Below are 24,991 nucleotides of genomic sequence, written 5' to 3' on the forward strand. Positions count from 1 at the left end.
GATCACTCGTGACGTTCCTCGGTCCAGGTTAACGGCGCAGCAAACCGCCCACCTCCACTTGGCATGCTGCCAGCGTGTTTATTTTCCTTTTTTCATCCTCGCGCGCTCGTCCCGAGGCTCTCGCCGCACAGCTTACATTCTTCACCTCTCGTGGATTTCCCTTCCTGGCCGGCGTCCAAGAGCCAGAGATGTGGCCGAAGCGGAGGGGTGGGAGAGAGAGTGAGCGAGAGAGAGAGAGAGAGAGAGAGGGAGGGAGGGAAGGACGGAGAGACTGTTGCTCCTCAGACGAAGCGTTAGGTCTGACGTACCGATCTTTCTATCTTTCCCTCCTTTTTCCTGCCCTGACCTGTAACCAAGCATGAAAAGATTAGTGACAAAACGATAAAAAGCACCACAATGTCGCGATGACGATGGTGTGGTACATGACCTTGAGTAAACACCTGACAGAATTCCTCCTCATGCATCTCAGCCATGATACCAGAGTTCAGAATTAGCAGAAATTTGCTTTAAAGCAAGTGACTTCAGTTCCAGCGCCATTAAAGTCTTTACTTTCACCTTGTGAAATCTTATATTTTTATTTGCCTCCTTCTTTGGCTAATTCCCATGGGGGTGAAAGGAAATCAAGATTGATTTAAGGCGGACGAGAGACGGGGTTGTTGAAACCATGGCCAGCCTCGTCATTTTTATCCACCATTTGTCAGAGGAGGGGTGTCATTTAAAATGACGCCTAATGAGATGTGAGGATGGCTTCTTGCGGTTTTGGCCCGTTTCCGTAGAAACCTCTCGTCAGATGGCCCCCATTCCTGCCTCAAATCTGCCTGTCTTTCCAGTTAGCCGAGTGAGTGGTGGTTAATTAAAAAAAAGCCTGGAATGCTTAGTGCGCCTGGGTAGGAGAGGTGGGTGGCTGGTGGGGACGTGCCGAGGGGTCCTGCCATCATATCCAAGGGGTTTCAGTTGGTAACAGCATTCGACTGATCCATCCTCAGCCAGTTTTACATTGGCTACGTAACATTTATCAGGCTGCGTTTCTGCTTTAGAATTTTTGTTCACCTAAAATGTCTCGTAGGTATGGAGGCTGATTTACAAGCAGAGTGGAGGTGAGAGGGGGCTCTGGGGTCCAGCCGTGGAGTCAGCTAAGCCCCTGACAGACCTTTTGTTCTGTTGAGTATTCCTTTCGGAATGGCCCAGCTGCAAGTTGCTCTGGGTGACAGGGCTCATCAGGAAGGATCCCGCATGCCAACGTCCTTCCCTGGGGCCGTTGGAAGAGGTATTAAAGGGTGACTGCAGACGGTCCGCAGTGCACGGCTCTGTCCTGGGTGCTGTTTTGTGGCACCAGGTGTTGATGCAAGGCCACAGGCAACTACTTGAGTGCCAACGGTGTCCCAGCTGCAGAATGAGCTGACTCAGGTGACAGGTGACAAGCTGAGTTGACAGGCTATCAAGGCCAGTGTTGGTCCCGGAGAAGGGGGCCACGGTGATTCAGGCAGAGGCTAAACGGAATGGGAGGCTCACAAAGGTACCCTGTCAGAAGGCCCCCAGGGGAGGTATCTGCTGGCTATAACACTTCCAGGTCTGCTGCTCGTCCGCATTGGCTAAACTCATAAACTTTTTCTAAGCTCTTTCTAAAATTTCCATAGACGTCTCTTCAACTTTTCCAAAACTCTACATAAACTCTTTGTACACTCCTTCTAAATTCTTCTTAAAATCCTCCTGAACTCTTCACAAACTTCCCTTAAACTCTTCCTAAATTCTTCTTTAACTCTTCCTGAACTCCTTTTAAACTCGTCCTAAACTCTTCCTCAACATTTCCATATACTTCTCTTAAACCCTTCCCAAACTCTTTCTGCACTCTTTCTAAACTCCTCTTAAACCCTTCCTAAACTCTTCCTGCACTCTTCCTAAACTCCTCTTAAACCCTTCCTAAACTCTTCCTGCACTCTTCCTAAACTCCTCTTAAACTCTTCCTAAACTCATAAGCTCATTTTAGAGTTTGATGTTAATCACTTGGGCCTTGCTTTCTGAATGCCTTCAGTGATTTTCTTTGTTTAGGTTTCCTAATATTACATTCTTCCTTTAGCATAATTTTAATTTTGAGCCCGTGCAAAGGGAAGAGGGTGGCAGTGGATGAAGCACAGCTATTGCGAGCCACTTTGGGTACTGCCCCGCACTTGCACACATGTGACACAGGGACCGGAGGAAATGTGGGAAAGAGACCTGGAAGGAAGGAAAGTTTGGAGGTGATAGTTACGAGGTGCAAGAAAGTGCCTTAGACCCAGCTCCATGATTCCTGTTCACATCCAGTGGGAGGGCCTGTTATGCTCAGGGGCGGGGACTTTACATCAGTAGGTGTGGTCTGTTATAGTTGGGGGTGTGGTCTGTTATAGTTGGGGGTGTGGTCTGTTATAGTTGGGGGTGTGGTCTGTTCTGTGAGATATGTGGGGCTGCCTTGGATCACTGTGGAGTGCGAACTCTCAGTCTGCCTGGGGCTTCCAGATGCTCGCACACTCATAATCGGCGTGGTCAGCGGTTGGCCCGGGCTACACCCTCCGTTCCCCACTGTAGTTTGGGACCGATTGCCCATGCTGCACCAAATCGGAGAGGAGCCCCGCCGCCCTCTCTGCACTGCCTCCGGCTTGATTTCCCTGCTGCTGGTCTCCCCTCCCACCAGGCAGGGTAATGAGAGAGCCGCCAAGCGCTGTTAGCAGTTAAACCCTCTCAGATAAATGGGGAACACATGTCTACACTCGTCAGTGGCGGTGGCTCCGGACCGCCGTGGCCGAGCGGGGGAGCCATGCCGGGTTTTATATAATCACAGTAATAGTACGTATTTATCTCAGTTTTGGCGAAGGCTGGCTGTACTCGGGTATTTAGGTTTCTCAGCAACAGAACGCCGTTTGGCTTTCTCTGTTTTTCCTTCTTAAAGCCACAGCGCCCTGCGGTCCTCCCCTCGACGCGGCCGGCTGGCCCCGCTGATTAATTCAGGGCGTCGCATGGGAAGCGCTTCCCTCTGTTTATAAAGTGTGGTGCACCGCGAGTGCTGCGGTTCAAACCGGGGCACAAATCAAGTGAATATGGCCTTTTTTCTACCCCCCACCCCCCCACCCCACGCCACCCCACCCCACCCAACGAAGCAGCACAGTCAGTGCTGGGAAATAGAGAGGGTGGTGCAAAGAGAGATATGGAAAGAAATAGAGAGAAAGAGAGGCTGAGAGACAGAGAAAGGGGTAGAGTGAGACAGAAATAGAGAAAGAGAAGCAGAGAGAAAAAGGTAGAAGACAGAAGTAAAGGTATAGAGAGCGATGAGAGAAAGATGGTACTGAAGAGGTCCTAAGTAAAGCGGACCCTAGCTTGTGACCCCACCCCCAGTTAGGCAGTCCTGTGTGGGGCCTCTCCAACAGCCCGTGAAGTGGAATTGACACCTGGGGTGCCAGGCTCACCTCAGGGGGTGAAGCAGAGACATAGGGCACCCCCACCCCCCACCTGCACCAGCTGCTCGGCTCCTGCCAAGACCAGTTAGCCAGAGGCCGTCAGGCAGGTGCCTCCACCTCAGAACTTTGTCCTTTTGAAAGCGGCAGGGATCCGACGTGCTGCCGCTCTGGCGGGAAAACGGCGCCGGGGACCTGGTTCCGATTTCCAGAACCTGCCTTTTTAAATCCCACAGCACTGCTCTTTCCTGCCAGCAAGGAACAAAGAAAGGAATCGCGTATATAATGATGGTAAATGCACAAAAGGGGGGTCTGCTGTAAATCTATAGGGGATAAAATGTTTACTGGCCAAAGTACAATCAACGCCACTTAGGGTAGATACATCAGTCTGTGCATATGGTACATATGCGGAGAGAAACCTTTAGTGAAATTCAAACATATAACAATTATACGCTCTTTGTGTTACAGGTGGCTGTAATGCAAGACACATCAAAACAGAAACCTAAAGCACAATAAACTTGATATTATAAAATCAAGCAGAAACTTTAAAGTAGGATGACATATAAACACAAATACTATGGGGGGGGGGGCTGCGGAATATCAAATTTAATTCTGTTCGGAATTAGGTTATCAGAAAGAGAAGGATTTTATTTTGTTTTAATTTTGCACGGGGGACCTTTTCGGAGAGTGGATCTAAATAAATGACACAGTAAATAAATTAAATCCATGTTCCTTCCCCTTACTTGCTATTAATAGTAAAGAGGACGGCGATGAATTCAGACAGGATTAAAATCTGTTTTTGATGTCGTTCCACTGCATCCTCCGAATGCGATTTCGCGTCATTTGTTATAGCGGGAAACTTCAAAACGGCCCCGGATGCGCGGCTTCCCGTTCCGTGTGCGCGAGGAAACAATGCCAGGCAGGAACCTCCGTGGGAAGGGGGCTCTCCCACAGCCTGGGGCAAGATCCGAGCCGGGGGGGGGGTTAGTGGATTTTGAAGGATAGAAATTATCCTAGTGGAAGATAGTATTCATGGGGTTGCTTTTGATGATTAGGATTCAGTGAATAAACAAGGAAATAATGCGTGTAGATGGCTGGCTTGTTTGTGGGGGTGTTTATATTTATGGGCGTGGGGCCACGTGGGAAAAGGCTGGACAGACCCTGATTCTGCGCATCATGCACCACAGTCATCCAGGGGCGACCATAACTCTCCCCTGAGCCCCCTCGCCCCCCCACTCCACCACACGGGCACTGACACTTACAGGGGGGGCGGTGTCTAAAAAGTTGGGGTTGACAGGTGTCTGCCACTCCTCCGACCCGCCTCACCCTGAGAGAAGTGGAAGTAGGGCGGGGGGTTTACGGGGCATGTGGGGCCGGCGGAGGTGGCAGGAGCGCGTGGCACGATAGCCCCATTGATGGGCCAGGCGGGGGAGGCTTGTAAGGGATATTATGTGGATCAGGCTGAAAGAGGGATCAGTGTAGTGGGGGAAAAAAGAAAATGTACAAATATCATTAAAAGGCTGCAGGGCCTGATCTGCTTTTCACACAATGCAGGAGGTCTGGGCCAGTTGTACCTCTTCAATGAGTGTTTTGGGTAAAGCTTGACCCCTCTTTAGCCAAACCCCCTGCTATAATTCTCCCTCTTTTATTTGTCCACCCTCCCTGCCCCCCGCTCCCCCTTTCTCTGTGGCATTTATCGGCGAATCAGTAAAAGCGGGGCATACAGTTCATTTCGGCACTGTAATTGTTGGTGGTGCATTCTGGGAGAGCCGGCTGGGGGCGCGTAACATGAGGAAATGTTTTAGAGGCTAATCACCATAAGAAAGGGCTCTTTCAGAATGTGTGTGATTCTGATGTCAGCTCTAAAACCAGATAATGATTCTGTAATAATGCCACATTGTCCAGTCTTTAGGCTCTGGGACCGAATGGGGCTGGGAGGTGGAACGGTGGGGGGGCTATAAAGGAAGGCTGCATTTAACTATTTAGCTACAAAAACACGGGTCCTGCACCCTGGGGTCCAGCCCAACGCTGCTGTTTCTTGTCTGCTGAGCAGCTCAGCCAGTGGAGGATGTCGGCGTGTTTAATTTTCTTTCATTTAATTATTATTATTTATTATTATTATTATTATTTCACGCTGCCTGCGGTCCGCATGCAGGGCACTTTCGGCTCACGTCCCAGGATTTGATCCTTCTGACTGGGATTGTGATGAAACCAAGAAGTTGGACCTTTGGGGATTCATCAGGGATGAAGGCCGACCTTCTCGCCGTCCTCGTCGATCGTTGTGGGCCGTATAATTATGATTATAATTAAGTACATCAAGCGGCCCCGGCCTCCCGCCCATCTTACGTGGCCACGTTGGGCTGTGCACGGACCTACACTCCTGCTCTCTGGTCTCGGCACGCCACCACCCTCTGTTTGTTTATTGCATGTTTATGCTCACGCCCGCGTCTATTTGGTTGCTTTTGTGGTGTGCAGGTGGTATGAGAGCATGTGTGTGAGGCTGTGCATGCGTATGAGTGTGTGTGTGTGTGCGCGCGTGTGTGAACAGCGGGCGGGGGGGGGCAGCAGTGCCCCGTGCAGACAGCTGTGAAGCGAGGTACAGTGGATCCCCCTCCATATGTTCGGGGAGCACCAGGCACAACCAGAGCAGCAGACGTCTGGCCCCCGCTATCGGTGACTGGGGCGGAAGGGGATTCGCTGCTCCAGGCCTATGGAGGCGAGGAGACGGGGAAGAGCCTGGCGCAGAACAGGGGTTCGGAGGTGGGGGGAGGGGCGGTGGGTCAGTGCTTCTCCGAGCTGCATTGCCGTGCGGGTCTGATTCTGCGTAAGAGCCGTGATTCTGTACTTATAAAATAAAGATCCCTGTAAAAGTGCCGGATCCCTCTCAGGCAGATGCGTGGGAATGCCCCCCCCCCCCCCCCCCCCCCGTCGCTGCGTTAGAGCACCAGCGTTCCGCCGTTTTTGTCCTCCCTAAATGAAAGATCAGACACTGTCATTCCCGACTGAGTGCTCGAGACAGGAATGGGTTTGGGAGGCTGGGGGGGTTGACAGAGGGGTGGGGTAGGGTGGGGGGGGGGGGGGGCATGAAACAAAGCCGATCCTCGGAGCGCCGTGGCAGGCGCTGAGATTACTGGGACCGCTGGGAAAAACAAATAAACAAAGAGATGGGGGGGTGGTGCTCAGAAGGGCTTCCCTGCACCGCTTCTCACGAGCCTGGGGGGGTCCCCGCTCTTCTCTGGGCTCGAAATTAACTGCACGTAGCGTTGGGCACGCCGCAGCTTTGCTGCCAGTGTGTTCCAGCTACCGGACCCCGTGTGGCTAACGGAGGCCCGGTGGGCCGGCCGCTCCCATCAAGCCCCCGATCGAGCCCTGCGATGGCAGCGGGACCTCAGACGTGATACCGGTTAATCTTTTGTCTCCGTGTTCTCTGACTGGCCCCTTTACTGTGCCTTATTAAAAGTACCCCTCCATCAGCACGGGTTACCTCGTTTCCCACAAAAAGGCCAGATTAGACATCATTAGACAGGGGGACCCGCTACTCGATCGATAACAAGCTAGAACACGGTGCCCATAATGGGGTAGGGGGCAACTTGAGGGACGTGAGAGCGGAGGGGGTGGCGCGCACCTGGGAGGGGGTGTGACAGGGCACCAATGCGAGACGAAGGTGTGGTGATATATCAGTCCGAGGGGCATTAAATCACGCGGCGGGCTCGTTACGGGGTGGCGGGCGGCACCCCGACCCGCACGGGAGGCCCTGAGCCGGCTTCCTTGCACAAGAGGGGCGCCTCGGAAGGGCGCGGCGGGGCCCATCTGCGTCGGGCTGCGTGCCAGCGCCTTGCCAGTGTGCCCGGGCCACCTGGCCACGGTGGCAGCCAAGTCCGCCAGCCTGGGCCCCGGAGCCTCCAGACGGCCGCCCTCTTTAACTGCTTTGAAAGCGCGCCGGCCCTGAAGCGGGTGGCCTGCCCACGCCTGCCAGTGGCTTTGTTTCAGCACACAGAGGCTGCGTGGTGTTGGGCAGAGCAGACAGTAAACAGTGCCCCCTTTCAGCGCCCTGCCCCCCCAACACACACACACACAGACACACACTCTCACACGCACGCACACATACAATCAGACACGCACTCACACCCCGCCATTGTGTGTCTTCAGGGCCAATGGTGACTCCCTCATCCATTCTTCCTCTTTTCATCCCAGAATTTAGTACCATAATGTTTTTGGCTCCTGTTCGTCATTCCCGGTCTCCTGTCACATGATTTCAGAGGCTCTGTTTGTAGAAAGCTCTCCAGCCCCCCTGATGCCCTCCTGCTTCGGAGCGGACGGCTTAGGCCCCATTTCGCTGGGAGCTGAGGGGGCGGTGGGGGGCACCAGCCTTGGCATGGCTCCTGCTTTTGTCTTTTTTCGGGGGCCCCGATGCCGCTTAGCATTGCAGACACGGCTGCTTGTGTGTAATGAGCTTCCTGCTAAATGGATCCATTTCTCTGTGATATTTTTGTAGCGTTAAGTATATTTAGATGAACAAAGATGATAATATGAGGTAATACTGAGAATTTCCATTTTTTTGCATATATTACTAAGAAAAGCAAATAAAAATATTTTCTAACTGATACTGATTTATTTTAAACGCATTTAAAAGCTTTTCATTGTAGCCTGCGTGGTGTGACGTGTGCATGCAGATGCGGTTTAAGGACGATCCATATTGCGCAATATCGGTATGCAATGTGATACGTCCCCTTACCGCTGTTAATTTTAATTGAGCTTTTATTGTCCCAGGCTGTGGTTTGTTTAAGTCCCTTCTTAGTCAATATGGACTGAAGGCACCTGGAGGTTTGACCCCCCCCCCCCCTGGATTTACAGAGCACTGTTGCTTTCTTAGAAGGGCTCTCCCATCCGCCCACGGAACCAAACGTACTTGACCTTAACTTACCACCAGCAAGTGTATTTATAATTTGAGGAATGTCTTGAGAGGTCCAGGGCTGGCGGGGGCGGAGGCACAGGGGGGTTGGGGGTGAGGGGCACGGCCTGGGGGGGTGGGGTCCGAGCTCAGGACGATTAGCAGCTGAGGGGGATTGTGCCCTGGCTGGGGGACACTCGGGTCTGGGCATAGCCTGATATGGGACTGGGTGTGAGGATGTACAAGCACACACTGGTTTTATTCATTCCTGTGATATCTTTCTTATGAGCTTTTCAGTGATGCGATGTTCTGTTCTGTTCGCAGTCCCCATCAAGTGATTTTTGAACTTGCACATGGTAAATGATGTAAAGTACACAGAGTACAGCGCTCTTTAAAAAAAAAATTTCCGAACATAAAAAGAGGCAGTTATATGGGGCACGTTTGACCCCATTTTGGGAAATATGGGGATTTGGAGGAACAGCGGTACAGCTCGCCCTGCACTTTGCGGCCAAACGGATTTTCCCCAGCTCCGTCCCGGCCAACTGTGACAGAGAGTTTCAGTAGGCAGCATTGCGCCCTTCGTGGACACGTGGTGGATAGAGAGCGCAGGAGAGAGAGAGCAGTAAGGAGGGAGGGAGAGAGGGCATGCACTAACCCTGCTCCCAGCCTCCTCGGGTGGAAATCAATACGCCGGTCGATGCACTGGGCTGACTCCGTACGCAGCTCGGGGAGCACGGCCAGCTGGGATACGTGAATTTGAATATATGCGGCTTTATTAACCCATGTCGGAGTACAGGGGCTGCGCTCGCGGTTTCCTGTCACGGTGCTCTGCCTTTCCGTCAGTCTCGCCAAGGATGCGCATGCCCCAGGAGCCAACAGCCAATCAGGATGACGTTCCAGCTGAGGGCACCGTTCAGTCCTGACTGGCGAGACCGCCCTGTTAGCCGCCCGCAAGCCAGGAGTGACTGTGTTTTGGGGGGGGCTGTAAAATGCAGGATGGCGTGCGGTAAGCGGCTGGAGCAGCTCTCCAGATGAGGCCCCCCGGAGGACAGTGAGGGTAACCTGAGTGAAGGCGCTCACCGACAGGGCCATCGATCGCTCTTACTCTAACCGCCCCCCCTTACTCTAACCGCCCCCCACCCCCACTCCCCATCTCGGCTTTTCAGCTTGGGACGCCCCAATCAGGGCTTCCGTCTTTCAGGGTGATGAAGCGCTCTCTCTTCAAAAATAACAGCACTTACATTCATCACAATTCCCTCAATATGATTCAGCACTGACACTTTTTTCATTCTGATTTCTTTTTTGTCTTTTATATATATATATATATATATTGGGGATGATGAATCAGTTCAGCTCATGTCAGGCTCCACTTTGCAGATAAGTGAATTTTTTGATCTGCATCGTGGTACACCTGGACTTGAGGCAGACAGAGCAGAGTGCCCCCCCCCCTCCCCCCATGCCCCCCACTTTACTCTATTTTCAGGACTGTAGTATCATAACAGGGAACCCATTGTCTGCTTCTCAGGGATCTCATCCTGGAAACGTTTCGCTCTTGTGGGTGACAAGCTAGAAAGTCCCTGTGTGAGCCCCCGCCCCGGGTGGGGGGGTCTGTCCGATTCCTTCCGTGCCCGATGGAATAGGAAGGAAAAGCCCACCACGGAAATGGTCAAGGAGAGTGATGGGGCTCCTGGTCATGTCAGGAAGCATCCGGCCGGACTTGTTTGATGGTAGCTGTCTTTCGACTGGTTCAAACCTGTGTCCGGCCCCATGGGGGCAGCGCGGACACTTTTGTCAAGCCGAGGGACTCGGGGCAGTGAGGAATCAGGGGAAGAGGGAGCGGAAGACAGACAAACAACACGGGTAATGCCATCCATTACGGCGCTATAATTATGGTAAGTGCGGCTCAGGCGAATCAATATGGCAATTCATCAACGGCTTTCCGAACTATTTCGGTCCAACTTGTGTCCTTCAGCTGTGTGCTATCTCGCCGCGCATCAAGGCTCCGGCCCGCTTAATCCACTTTCCCGGGACGTCCATTACTCCCCCCCCCAGCCCCTGTGCAATGTTAATCACGCCGTCGTTAATTGATCAACCTGGACAGCTGTCCGGCATGTATCTCTGAGGCCCCACCCCCCCGCACCAACCATGGAGCACTTACGCTCAGATGCCCAGACCCGTGTTGACTTGTAAGCCCACCTTCCAGTAGCCCCATGCCAAGAAAATCGGATGGCGTGGCATTTTTCGCAAGGGTGACTATAGTGATCACCATCCAGAGTACCAGTACAGGTAAAAAAAAATATGGTACGTGGTGTGTTATCCGGCCGTGGTCGTCAGGAACAGCCCCCCCCCCCAATGGTTCAGCAAAAAGCTGATTCAATGGCATGTACACGCCATTGGGCTGTTACATTGTTGCCCTTTACCAATGGAATGCGAACAAGACAGTTGCAATCTCTTCCAACTTTCTTTCCTTGTTAGTCACAGTTTTTGAACAAAGCCTGTCTGGTGTGACTTTCATTGATTCAATAGTTTGAAGTCGAAAAAAAAAGACTGCAAAAAAAAAAAAAAGACTGCAAAAATTTTTCATTAGGCAGGATTCACAAGAGGTATGGGTGTTAGGGAACTTAAAACATTTCTGATAATGTAACTTATAAGCTGGCCTTCAGACCTTCCTTTCTGTTGTGCAGCCCTGATGCCCAGTAGAGGTGATGCATGTCCGCCTTTCCTGTGGGCTGATTTAAAGCTGTCCTGAACATTCTGGGCTTGAATATTCCCAAATTCCTCTGCCAAAGAACAACTTCTTTTTAAACGTGTATTTCTTGTCTTACCTACTCTGGCTTTCCAATTAGAGCTATTAATGGTAATCCCTACAGCCTCTGTCGCTTTGGAAAAAATATTGCACTAAATGTGGCAAGCTCTGAATGGACTGGGAAAACACTTTCAAAATGGTTGCCAAAGCTTTCAAGATGGCTGCCAGGGGGCTGGCTATTTAGAGGTGGGAAATGGGGGCGGGGGACTCGATACTGCCGATAAATATTCAGAGGAAAATGGGGAGCCTGATGGAAAGTATTGCTTTGTCTGTGATGTCGTCCTAAACCTTGCTGTGTGTGTTTGCGTGTGCATATGTGTGTTTTTAAAAATAAATCAGAATTCACTTCAACTTGGCAGTAAGGACCCTGGCAGCAGAGAGTTATGTGTCATCCAGCAATAGACACACTTAACATGATTCTCTTAGCCTAGCCTAGCCTAGCCAGGCTGGCTGCTTTAGCGGCTATGGTCCGGGCAAACGCGATTGAGACGCAGAGTGGGGGGGGGCGTCAGGGGGGCGGGCGGCGGAGAGAGTACGGCGGCATGGCCAGCTTTCAAAATGGCAGCTTGAAGGCGCGAGTTCCCGCCTTTTTTTTTTTTTTTTTTAATTTAGCATTTTTATTTTTGACGAACGAAATAATCGGCTGGAGTCCCAGGCGACGCCGCGTGGAAAGTTTTGGCGTTCAGCTTGGCAGCGCGGCCGCGAATCGCACGTGCCGGGTTCCGGCTGTCGGGCTTCAGGAGGGATCTCTAAAATGGTGGCTTTCCGAGAGGCTCAGAAAATGGAGGCTGCGGGAGGGGTGCCGAGTAGATGCCCCGGGTGCTTTGGACGCTTTAGGGTAAAAGACGAGGACGGGGGAAACACGCAGCCCCCCTCCCCACTCCTGGCACAGTGTCAGGGCTCCATAGTACGTTTGAGAAACATTTTTATTGAATATTCTTCATTTTAATATCTCCTATAACATCAGTGACGATGAGAGACCGTCGCGTTTTGATCCGGCTGTCGAACCGTCTCAAAGGATGAAGACAAAAAAACAGCAACCCCCCCCCCACCCCCCACCCCCTCGTCGTTGTTGGTCCAACTGCCAGTACAGGGCGCTGCCAGGACGGGAGCGACAGCCCAGCGCGTTGGCTGGCAGCATCCGAGATCCTCCACACAAGCGGGGGGCAGTGCGACTTGGCTGGGCTGTAAGTGCCTCCCCAGGACCCGCTGCACCCCCTCCGCCTTATGCTCCTTTCTCCGCTGCCCCTCAAATGATTTTTTAAAATGAATTCATTTCAAAATTACTTTTATACACATAAAAAAACGTACCTTTCGCCATAAATATAAAAGAAAACTGCCTAAATAAATTTGACAGAAATTATCCTGAAAGTACAAAAAAAATCTACTAAATAATAGTGTCCAGATTATTTTTAGATGTTATCTTATCATGATATTTTTATATATATTGTTTATGTAGCTAAATACAAGAAATAGAAGAATCATTGAAATTATCAATGTAAATATAAATTATATGAAAAATATAATTATAAAACTTCGAAAGTAAATATAAATTGAGCAGTTCCATAAAGCCACAGTTTATTTGTGGAAAATATATTTTGACTGATGCTATTTCTAAATTTAAATATTCCAGTAATAACGCATGAAAAATAGTAGCGTTTATGGTAAAACGATTTGTCTTTCAAAAAAAAAATAAACCGTACGTGTACAGTGCATAAATGCATAGTACTATATGTCTGTGAATTAAATCTGTGTGTTATATAATTTACCGACTTTATTTGTTGTGCATATATAAGTATTATATTAAATATTATTATTATTAACACATAAAAATATGTAGCTTATCAGAAACATCGGCACAGGCATTTCACACAAGGGCCTCCTTCGGGTCCTGTGGGTTTTTTCGACGTGACCCGTGGTCCTGGCAGAGTGGTGAGGATGCTCCCTTCCGTCGCCTGGCTGCCAGTGCGCGGAGATGCCGACGGAATGTTCCGTAGACGGAACCTCCCCTGCCTCCCTCCTGCCCGCCCTGGCTTGGACGAGGTGGCAGTGGCCGGCGGTCCGGCGGCGGGGCCGAGTAGGGGGGTTCCCCGTGTGATGCTGTGCCAGTGGGTCTCGTCGGCGGCGGCGGTGGGGCAGTGCGGCTTGCCGCGCGCGGCTCTGGCTTGGCAGCCTCCTGGCGGGCTGGGGTCGGCTCCAGACTGGGGCGACGGCCAGAGGCTGCGAGTGAGGTGGCGCGGGAGGAAGAGGGGCCTCTGCCAAAGCCAATCACCCAGACCAAGCCCCCCCCCAGTGACGCGCTGCCAAGGCCGTCGACACTTTCTGTTTTCATTCTCCAAGGGGGGGATGGAGACGGAGAGGAGTTACAGGGCTGCGTCCGGGACTCATGTGCGCCCCTCACAGGGGAGACAGGAGTACAGGGCACCTGTGTGTTTGACTGCAGCTGATTTATTAAGCCATTTGCCCCCAGAGGCTTGTTTATGCAGACAGCCGCGAGTTTGTTTAAAGGAGAGGGTGGTTTTGGGGCGGGCAGGCATTCGAATGGCTGTACTGCTCTGTCAGACCCAGATATTCTGGACCAGTCGGGTTCTGCTCCGGGGCTTGTTAACAGGTCGTCTCAGGGTCATCATGACCCCAGGCTCAGCCCCATGTCACCACGCCACCTGGAGGACTAACATGCTGCCCTTTCAGTCGCCCATGACAGCCTTTAAACTAGGTGTTTATTCTACCCTCTGGGATGCTCTATTTTGCATCGTCGGATAATTAATTCTTCTGGATTTGTTTAAGTCTCTGCAGAAGAGGCAGTGAGAGATGCTCAGTGGGTACCAAGATTGGGTTCAGGTGCTTATAGGGTGTAGTACAGTAAGTATTATGGGATGTGTATTTTACAGGTGCTCATAGTAGGGGTCCCGACGCATCGGTTCAGTGAAAGAGAGAGCCCCCATCACCATGTGGTGCCCTGTCTAATTCCCAACCCACTTCCAGTGCTGTGCCGATATGGATGCGTTTCACTCTGTGGCCATTTAAGTTTCGGGAATCTCTACACAGTCTCTCACACACAACTGACCCCCTCCCCCTCAATATGTCTCCCTTCAGAGGTCTGGGGGTGGGGGGGGGCACATTACACACTAGATCCCTGACAGCTTCAAGTTCTCTCTCACAGTCCAGCTATTTAGAGGAAGGGAGAGAGAGGGAGAGACGGAGAGAGAGAGATGGGGAGAGAGGGAGAGACTGAAAGAGAGGGAGCGATGGAGAGAGAGAAATGAGGGAGAGAGAGGGAGAGATGAGAGAGAAATGGGGGAGAGAGAGGGAGAGACGGAGAGAGAGAGATGGGGGAGAGAGGGAGAGACTGAAAGAGAGGGAGCGATGGAGAGAGAGAAATGGGGGAGAGAGAGGGAGAGACGGAAACAGAGGGAGAGATGGAGAGAGAGAAATGGGGGAGAGAGAGGGAGAGATGGAGAGAGGGAAATGGGGGAGAGAGAGGGAGAGACGGAAAGAGAGGGAGAGATGGAGAGAGAGAAATGGGGGAGAGAGAGGGAGAGATAGAGAAAGAGAAATGGGGGAGAGAGAGGGAGAGATAGAGAAAGAGAAATGGGGGAGAGAGAGGGAGAGACGGAAAGAGAGGGAGAGATGGAGAGAGAGAAATGGGGGAGAGAGAGGGAGAGATAGAGAAAGAGAAATGGGGGAGAGAGAGGGAGAGACAGAAAAAGATGGAGAGTCGCTGAGCGAGGGAGAGGGGAGTAAATTGAAAGCAGCCACAGGCTGTATATTTCAGCATATCCTTGGGGAATGGTGGGATTCAGCTTCCCTTCGCCTCGCTGGGAAAAGGCCAAGATCTTTCCCCCTCCCCTGTTCCTTCCACACCCCCCCTTGCTCTTTCCTGGAAATTGCATTCCGTATCAGGGGAGTCTGCATTTCGGAGGGGGCGCGTTAAACGGGAAGCTGAGGGAGCAGCCGCTTTTCCCGATGTTCCCCGGCAGAGGCTCGGAGTCAGCGCCGTGTTTCCCGCCTCCACCCCGCCTGGCCGGAAGCTCCCCGGAGATCGGGATTCCAGAGCCTCTTGGGATACTTTCACGGAAACCCGAGTTGAACTTTAATGACCCGGTTACTAAAAGCACAGTGCATGTCTCCTTATCGGTACAGTGCCCTCAGGTAAACCCGAACCCAGCCGATCCTCGGCAGAACTGCTCAGGTGCCCGTCTACACAGGCTGGGCTCTCTGGGTGGCCGGACGCCCATGTGGTACACACACCCGCCCTGTGACCCTGTGACCCCATGTCACCTTTCCCCAACTGTGGTGGGTGGGGTGGGGGCTGGCAGCACTTGAAAAAGACTGATATGAAACCGGTTCGGACTTTTACAGCAGCAAATCAGTAACCCAATATGGATCGCTTGGGATTTGAGTTTGCGCACTTTTGTGTGCCGCCAGCGTGCAGGCATGTGGGGTGGCCGTCACACAACAGACATGCACCTGCTGCTGTTCTTGGGTTACGCCCCTGCGCCCCCCCCCCCCCCCCCCACCAGCTGGACGGGTCGACCTGTGTCCCTGCTGTACCCTTCACGCCAGGCCGCATACATAGCTGCAGCAGTTTTTCTGTTTGTTTAGTCTGTTTGTTGTTCGATCGCGCTCAGTTTTTGGTTCAAGGCCATGGTGATGCCCACCACAGCCCCCACCCGTACACCCTCCTGCGCCTGTGTTTAAATCGCAGATAGGACCTGTAAACATCAGCTGTTAATCCGTCCTTTTTTGTCCCTCCTCCTGATCTGTAGAAAAAAAAGAGCATTAATGTAAGCAGACGTACTTTCTATAGACGAGAGAAATAGCCCAAACACCCCCTCCCGATCGCCCCCCTTGATCGCCAGAGGAGCCATAGGTGTGCAGTAGAGCCGCGAGCCGTCCTGTCCAAACGTGGCGTGTGGTCGGGAGTGGTCGCGGTCGTAGTCGCGGTCGTGGTCACTCAGACACGCCGCGGTCAGAGCCCTGTCCTCCCACCTAAATGCACGGCCTGCCATCCAGACCCTTTCGGAGGTGCCCCCCCCAGCAGGCCCCCTGCCTGGAGAGGTCTATAAGAGGTGGGTTCACAGTTGCGGCCTGTGAACCAGCAGCCTGGCTTTGATTCCCGCTTTCTTTCTCAGAAGACGATACTTCTGGAAACAACAAGGCGATCCGTCCGGCTTCACCTTCCATTGAGGGCCCAGAAAGGCCCGTTTGTGTCACTAAATGAAGTTTCTGCCTCCTTTTATGGCGCCGTGTTTCCCGGGCCGCTGCGTAAAAGCCCCTTTGAGCGCCCGGTTTCGGCACACAATTGGATTACAGCGGCGCACTTGGTGAGAAGGCACTGGCCCAGACTGAGACCTGCGCACCCCCCCCCCTCCCCGCATGCATAATGAAGTGGCCCAGGGGGAGGCGGCAGCCTGCAGATCGCAACCCTGGAAACCGGGCACCCTGGGGGGGGGCGCCAGCCCTTCCAGAAATAAAATGCACATGCAGTGTTTAGGAGGTGCTCGTTACTGTTAATTTAGGCGTTATTTAATCGCCGGGATCGACGTGGACGTTCCCGGTGGTTTCTGATCACTGGATCGCATCCTGCTCTGTCCGTATGGAACCTTCCAGCTCATCACAGGTCAATTTGGTACCGTCGGCAGCCTGTTCATACGTGGACACGGACCTGGCCGACAGGATCATCTGCCCATGTGATGAATAACGGGCCGCATGGTGATGGACAAGCCGGGTGATCGGGCCCGCGGTCGATGTCGCTCTCAGTCGCTCACCAGAAGCAGCGATCCACGGCAACGGATCCCGGAGGGACGTGCCGCTTCCCACAGAAAGGCCCGATTGTCGCAGACGCGTTCGGGAGGTCAGGGGTCCCCCGAGCGGCCGTGTTTGTGCGCGATGTTTTGTTTATTGCCCGTTGTTGTTGTTGATTTCGAAGCGGGTTTTTCTGCGTACGAAGGCCCTCGACGGGGGGTAAATGCAGGTGTGACACACAGAGACTGGATCTCACGCCTCATTTGCATGTTTAATTAGCGAGGGGGACTCGGGTGAGAGCACTTCGTTGAGGGGGCACCGGCAGACTGTGTGAAAATACCTCCCCGCCTGCACCCAGCACCCACCGCCCACCCCCACCAGAAAAAAAAACCCCCCGCTCTCACATATCTCTCTGCTGTTGCTGGGGGACGCGGTTTTTTTTGTTCCCCCGGAGTGCAGATTGCCTTTGTTTTAAGCTGTTAATGCGAGCGCAACCCTGAACAGAATGCAAACAACTCTTTAAATTGTTTAGTTTGTCTGGTCAGGGAGGGGCGCCCGGCCTTTTCTGTCCCACGACTTATGTCACGTGTTGTTTTGTTCACATTCGGACGCCTCGTCGTTAAGATTTTCCCATCACGTCTGCTTCCCGTCCCAAGCCAGCCCCCCCCCCCCCCCCCCCATGCCAAGTAAGTAATAGATCGTCCCGTTTTGTTTCCCCCCCCGAGATGAAAAGGGCTGGTCAGCCGGCGTTGAATATAAAACTTAAAGATTCAGCATGGAGCCTTCTGGAAGCTTTCGGCTCGCTTTCTTGACCGCCACACACACACACACACACACGCGCACACAAATAATAGCGGCAGATGAGAAAGCGATTCGCGAAGGTGATCATATGACCGTGCTTCTGAAAGTCCCCCCTTTGTGGCCGTCTCGGTTCAAGCTCGGTCTGCGCAGCGGGCGAGGTCGGGTCTGCGGAACTTCTCTGAATATGAGTAATGTTCACCGTTGTCCAACAAATGTAAGTGCAGTGTGAGATCAATGCCCGCGCAGCGTCCAAATCATCCAGGGGGTGTGCCAGCCGGGGGGGGGGGCGCCGCTGTCCCGGTAGGAGGTCCACTATTGTCATTTCACAGCGATCAGTGCAGCTTAGCAGCCCCCGTTGGAGACCTGGCCTGCCCCGCTCTGGGGGCTTGATTTATTTGCTGGATGCAGGGTGGTTTGGGTTGGTAATCTCGGGGAGGTTTCAGCCCCGAAACACAGTGGCCCATCGACGCGCCTTTCATCTCGCTGTTGCACAGCTCGCAGGCTTCTCCGAGCAGCGAGGCCTCGCATTTACGTGCGTAGACCACAGCAGGGTCACCAGCGCCTGTCCAACGCCATCCTGGTGGATTTGGTCCGGAAGTACGGTCATTGTGAATCATCTTTTTTTTCAGATGACCCAGGAGAAGAGTGTGGGACAATCCAATGATATTATTAAACGTGACATACATTTATGAGTGCACACATTTACGTAACAGGCAGTATTATCCAAAGCAGCTTATATTACATGTATACAGTGCTGAGTATTATTACCCAGGCAGTTTATGTAAAGAACCTTATCAGGAGAACTATGTTCGGGGTCCTCCAGGGTCAGACTAGGGCGGGAAGCCATTTAGCATTTACAGTAGATGTTTAAGGGTGAAATAATTCAGGCGAGTGGGTGGAGGGAAGGTTCAGGAGAGGTCCTAGTGTTCTCTCTCAAGCCCCCCGGCCACATGCCCTGAGACTGGCAGTCTGCCGTCAAACCGGCACGGAGACCCCCTGTCATCGATCTCCGAAGCAGAGCACCCTCTTAGATGGAGACACGGGTGTAGGGTTTCTCCCGAAATGCCGCACAGGCCGTCGATGTGGGACGAAACACCGCAACTTATCACCAAACTCATGGCGTCCCACCAAACTGTGCTGGCATGCAGTCTTTTTCCTTTACTAAAGTACGAGTCTGTAATGTGATATAATGCTGATATCCTGTCTGTCTGTCTGTCTGTGTCTGACTGTATCTGTCTGTCTGTGTCCTGTCTGTCTGTGTTTTTGTGTGTCTGTCTGCCAGAATCTGTCTGTCTGTGTGTGTCTTTGTGTGACTGTGTGTCTGTCTGTCTCACCCGACCTGTAACCAAACCCAACATGTCTCTTTCTTCTGCAGAATCGGGCCAGACTGAAAGTCCGAACCAAGCAAGCGAGGCTGACATCAAGGACCAGCCGGAAAATGGTGAGCTGCCGCCGTCGTCGTGCCCCCATTGCCCCCCCCCCCCCCTGCCCCCCCCACTCTGCAGCCAGCGATGGAGCAGGTGTGTTAGTTCTGCCGCCAACACATCTCAGATTTCATAGGAAGAATCTGATCTGCTGTACGGCCTGGGTCGAGAGGGAACCCTACCTTGCCCAGTTCAGTGCTGATACATGCTAGAAAAAACACACTTCTTGACACATTTAACACGGACTGCTGGACGGCAGCACTGGGAGACCAGACTGAGCGTCTGGGTCAAAGGTCAAGCAGAGTGGGACGCTGACGAGTGGAGATTCCGGCTCTTTAGTGCCACACTGTGTTTGGCTCATCATGACTTTCGCTTCTGGTTCCTTATCTTTATTTGTCCCCTGATGCTCTGGGGGCCCTCGAGCTAAACTCCGTAATGTATCTTAGAAGCCCACCGAGCTGCGTTACATCCTGGCATGTGGACTCAGGGATCGGCTGCCTCCTTTCTGGATTGGCTCCTTGTTTGGAGGATTTTGAGTCAGAAATAATATATCAGGAGGGGCCGGTCCTAGACAGAAAGGGCCGTTGGTTATGCAGGTTTTTGCTGCAACTAAATAATTCGATTATTAATTAGAGGACTGATTGGATGAAGAGTTCTCACACCTGGATTTGAACAATTGACCTAAAAATTTCCATACACCCCAGCCCTTTGTGGATAAGATAGGCCACCCCTGCAATTTCCAGACTTGTCCAGGTTTATCTGGCGGTCAGCGAGACACAGAATGTGGCTGAGGCTTCGAAGGCTGCCCTGGGCATCCGTCACACCGTACAGCAGCCGTTTCCAGTCAAATGCGTGAAAATACTTGCTTCCAGAAGCGAGAAACAATCTCTCCCTATCCTCAGCACCACATGCCCCATTAAACTGACCTGTAATGTCGAGGCAGGATTCAGGGGTGGTTCTACGATTTTTCTTAAGGTGGGGGGCAAAAGGAGAGCCATAACAGATACCGAGGGGCCAACCTTATTATTAGCCAATCATATGTTTTGAGTCGGTGATTGACAGGGGAGAAGGTACTCCGGGGGCCAATGAGCTTCCAGCTGGGGCTTGCTTTTATTTTGCAGATCTTTTAATGCGGTGCTCGTCGCAGTTTAGGTGGACACACTCACTGCGGTGGCTGCCATCTTCCGTGGTGGGACCGGAGGGGCGGGGGGGGGCTCAGCCGCTGTCAAATGTAGCTGATGTCAGCTCAGCGTCGGCATGGGGACGAGCTGAAGGTCACCCCCTGTGTGGGTACATGCTGGCGTGCGGTAATGCCCTCCCCGCTCCCTGTAGTTGTTCCATACTTTTCTCCGGCGTGCCGGCCACTCACACCCCAGTCTGAGGATCCAGGGTTTAGCGCCCCCTCCAGTTTGGCATCTATCATGTCCATTCCTAAAGGCTGAGCTCGGGGGGTCTTGGCTGGTACCCCAGATCGGGTTGCCACATTAGACACACCTGGACCTCCCCCTTCTTCAGCAGAGGGCATGGGGGACACTTAAAAGGTGTACATACCTCCTCCTTCAATGACGGCCTCATCTGGATTCAGAGCTGGGTGGGGTTTTGCGGTCTGAGGGAATAAGGCTTCGCTGTGCCATTTGCTTTAGAGAAGAGCGGCATGGTGGGTAGGCAACAGATTAATAACAAGAGTTAGACAGAGCTGAAGTCGATCAGGTCGAGGGGGAGGGTATCTTCTAGTTGCATTCGGGAAGCCGCAGAGCCCACCAGCCTCCACCAGACGCATCCTGCACGACCTGTGTTTGACCCCCCTGCCGGTCGCTCTCCCCCCACTCCCAAACTGGGATCTCTTCCCTTTGTCTTACCCACCCGGGTGTCCCCTCTCCCCTCTTTTCCACCCTCCATTTCCTTTCCGCTCAGGAAGGTGCAGCATGGGAGGTTGTGGGGGGGGGGGCGTTTCCCTTGTACACCCTGACCTCCCTGGCCGGCGCTACGTGCCGATGGGCCGCCCTCAGCCTTCTGGGGACTCACTTCAGAGGGCAGCAGAGAAGCCACCAGGACGTCCTTCTCGGTGCCGTCGTAAGACGCCCGGGGACGCGGTGGCACAGAGATGGCTGCAAGGCCTTTATTTTGTTTTTTAGTTAGACTCCCATCATGTCTGCGCCGGGCATCACGTGCGTGTTCCCGCATCCTGCCGGTTCACTGTGAACGCTGCGCCTTGGAGGCTCAGCGCACAGCTGGGAGCGATTATCTGCGAAGGCACACGCCCTCCCCTCTCACCGGTGCCGGCCGTGCCCCCAGTGCGGGTCCCCACACTGCTGTCTCTTACTCCCCCCCCTGCCCCGTGCTCTCAAAGTCAGGGGCGCCGTGCAGGTCTGCTCTGGGGTCGATGCTGTTTTCAGCTCGCCTCAGCAGTTTCGGCAGCAGCGAGCCGTAGATTGCCCCCCCCCACCACCCCCACCTCGTGCTTTTCATTTATTATTTTGCCAGCCCACATGCTACACGTCTCTCCGCCACAGCTCCCGTCACGGCTAAACTCATTTCTGCTGCCGGCTATTTACGATGTCCTCGCCGCCCGGTGCCGGGGGTGGAGTCTCGCCGGCTGCTCGACCCCCCCTCCCCACCCCCGAACGACCGCCCTCCAGGCCCAGCTGCGTCCACTCCGACTGCCTGCGTGATTATTTATTATTAATCTGTGTCTCTGCTAGCCTGCCCTCCACAGGGAAACCACAGGAAAGCTGAGAATTATATGAGGAGAGCCCTGAGTGTTTAAAGCCTCATCATGGACCCCGTCTCCGGCACATGTGGGCTGCCAATCTGCCTGAACGCTTTTCCTGGTTTGGGCCTGAGTGTTTTCCCACCTTGTGGTGAGGACGACCCGGCCCGTTTGGTGCAGGGAGAGAGCGGCCTCGGGATTACGCTCGGGGGGGCGGCGGTCTCCCCCCAAAACCACCTACCGACGTCGCAAACTGTCAGGAGCCAAACCGCGGATTTATGCGCATGCGGATGGGTTTGGCTGTCAGGGCTCGGAAATTTAAAGGTGTTACTGTTAATGCTGCAGTGATCCCGACCCCTGGAATGAGGTGAAAGCGCCGGATCTGATGTGAGGGGTTGCGAGATGTTCCCAGAGCTGCAGCCCACTGGTTAAACCGACTGGAACTGCGACCGCGCCGGCAGGTTTCCCGAGTCAGACCTGGCTGAAGTGCTTTAGGGTCGATAGGCTCAGGATCCATCTGTAAGCTCTGCCCATTCGTCTGGCCTCCTAACCCAGCACCCTACCCTGTGTCCTGCTTGCCCTCCCCAGCTCTACATTCACGTGCCTTCTGTCTTGGCAGGAGAAGATACATGGCTGTTCTCTTGTACCTTTAAGTACATTGAAAAGTCTGGCAGTAAACATGGAGGTGATGTGGTGGAGCTGAGTGGCATATGTAATAAAATACCCTGACAGCGGATATCCCAGTGATGGGGGGGAGCAGCAGCTAGGCTCGACCTCTCCCCCCCCCACCTCCACTGGGTACTCCACTGGCACTCTATGTGAACTGCGTCGGTTGGCTCTTTCACCAAGGGGCGGCTCAGCTTGTTACCATGGGCCTGCGGGCTGGGAGGTCAGGCGGCCCTGCCAAGGAGAAAACTGAGAGGCTGCTGTGAGAAGTGTGTCATGCTGGGGTGCATGGCACATAAGCTGGGAAAGGGACAGTGGGTCAGTGAAGTGTGCATAGGACAGTGTGTCAGTACAGTGAGTATGGGACAGTTTGTCAACATAGCATTGTGTCAATATAGTGTGTCAGTACTGGGCAGTGGGACAGTAGTGCGTCCATGGGACAGTGTCAGTACAGTGTGTCAATACAGTATGCCAATACTGAGCAGTATGTCAGTACAGTGTGTTAGCACTGAGCATTGTGTCAGCACAATATGTTAGTACTGGAATGTGTGTCAGTACAGTGTGCATAGGACAGTGTTGTCAGTACAGTGCGTACAGGACAATGTGTCAGTTCTCAACAGTGTGTCAGTATAAAGCTGTGTGTCAGCACAGTGTTCAGTGCTGGGCAGTGTGTCAGTGAGGAGTGTCAGTACTAAGCAGTGTGTCAGTATGGTGTGCATAGGACAGTGTGTCAGTACAGTGTGCCAGTACTGAGCATTGAGTCAGTACAGTGTTTCAGTACTGGGCAGTGTGTCTGTACAGTGTGCATAGGACAGTATGTCAGTACCAAGCAGTGTGTCAGCACAGTGTGTCAGTACACTGTACATGAAGGACAGGACCCTCGCTTCCTTGCATTATTTAACATCCCATCCTGCCTCGTTTCCATCCTCTTTCATTGTCTTGCCAGTTGTTGCCCTGTCACTAACGCTCTCCCTCCTCTGTCCTTGTCTCAGGGCATCTGGGCTTCCAGGACAGTTTCGTCACACCGGGTGTCTTCAGCGTCACTGAGCTCGTACGAGTCTCACAGAGTAAGTGTCCTTCCCTTCCTCTGGCTTCAACAAGCCAGTGCCTATTTCTAAGCTTTTTACCTTATTAGTAAGCAGGTTTGGGTAATGCCCCCACCTGATTCACACTCAGCTAGTATTCTGTTTAGCTCATGTTCAGTGAGGGGGTGCCTAAGATACACCAGCTTGTTAATGAAAGGGTTTCCAAACACACCACTGCTTAACTGCACTGGCTAATCTCGTCGCTCTTCCAACGTCATTACTGTCCCCGTCACAGTAATCCATGTCCCACTGAACACCCCAGACACTTAAGACCAGAGAAAGGAGATTATTGAAGGTGGGGGAGGGCTGAGGGAGGGGTGGATAGGAAGGAGAGGGACACAGGTGGAGAGGGGGGGTGTTGGGGGGGGGCGACCTTTAAAATCTGCCGACGTCCACGACGGAGAGTGACAGAGCGGCCAATCCATACAGTGCTGTCGATAGCCGCTAACAATAGCGCGGCCAAGCTGCCCGTCAGCACTCGCAGGGGCAGTCCGATCAAAGGCGCATCGATCACGTGAAGTGTGGGGGTCCTCGGTACCCCACCCTGGACCTGGGGCCAGTGGGAGAGGGGCACATTCTCAGACGTGTGGTTTGGGGTGAGCCTCCAGAGAAGGGTGTGCAGGGAGGCGCCTGTCGCCGGTGTCATGGAGGTGTGGGGGTAGGGGTTAGAGCTCTGAGAGTGTGGCTCCTGGGGCAGGGGGGGTGGGTATTAGTCCGATTAACCCAGCTAGCCAGGCCCCGCATCAGAAGTCCTGGCATATGATTGTAACAAGATTAAGGAATATGCATAATTGATCCAGCTCTGGGAAAGAATCCGCTTTTATCCTAACATCTGTGACATGGGGGAGTAAGGCCGACACTGGGTGGCAAGTGCTGCCCCCTCAGCCCACCCTTTACTTTCCTCCTTAGCCCCCCTCCTTGCCATACTCGCCATAGCTGGGTGACTTCTGGCCGGGGCAGGGGGACACTGCCGATATTGGATCAGTGGAGTTTGGGGGGTGGAGGGGTTCTTTTCGTTTTTGAATTAGCGTTTCTGTACAAGGGCTCATCTCTCCCATGGAGGGGCCGATCCCCCTACCATAATCTCATGGGATATGGCCACACACTGAGTTTAGCGATGCAGGGTAACAGCTGGGTAGCCCAGAACGCTCCCTCTGTGTGTGTACATGAGTGGGCGGGTGGCGTGAGGGCGGTGTGAGGCAGGCGGCGTGAGAGCAGCGTGAGGACGGTGTGCGGGCAGGCGGCGTGAGAGCAGCGTGAGGGCAGTGTGAGGGCAGGCGGCGTGAGAGCAGCGTGAGGGCGGTGTGAGGGCAGGCGGCGTGAGAGCAGCGTGAGGGCTGTGTGAGGGCAGCGGCGTGAGAGCAGCGTGAAGGCGGTGTGAGGGCAGGCGGCGTGAGAGCAGCGTGAGGGCGGTGTGAGGGCAGGCGGCGTGAGA

At 53.3% G+C, this 24,991-nt stretch overlaps 1 protein-coding gene across 1 annotated transcript in view; it reads left to right on the forward strand.

Moving 5' to 3' along the window:
- nfia (nuclear factor I/A) overlaps positions 1–24,991 on the forward strand; it is a 117,808-nt gene that overhangs the window by 89,403 nt on the left and 3,414 nt on the right. The window contains exons 3-4 of the mRNA XM_048977691.1: positions 19,047–19,112; positions 23,464–23,538. Coding sequence (XP_048833648.1) covers positions 19,047–19,112; positions 23,464–23,538 — 141 coding nt within the window. The remainder of the gene's footprint in view (positions 1–19,046; positions 19,113–23,463; positions 23,539–24,991) is intronic.

This window comes from Brienomyrus brachyistius, chromosome 15 (assembly GCF_023856365.1).
Source record: "Brienomyrus brachyistius isolate T26 chromosome 15, BBRACH_0.4, whole genome shotgun sequence".
NCBI lineage: Eukaryota > Metazoa > Chordata > Actinopteri > Osteoglossiformes > Mormyridae > Brienomyrus > Brienomyrus brachyistius.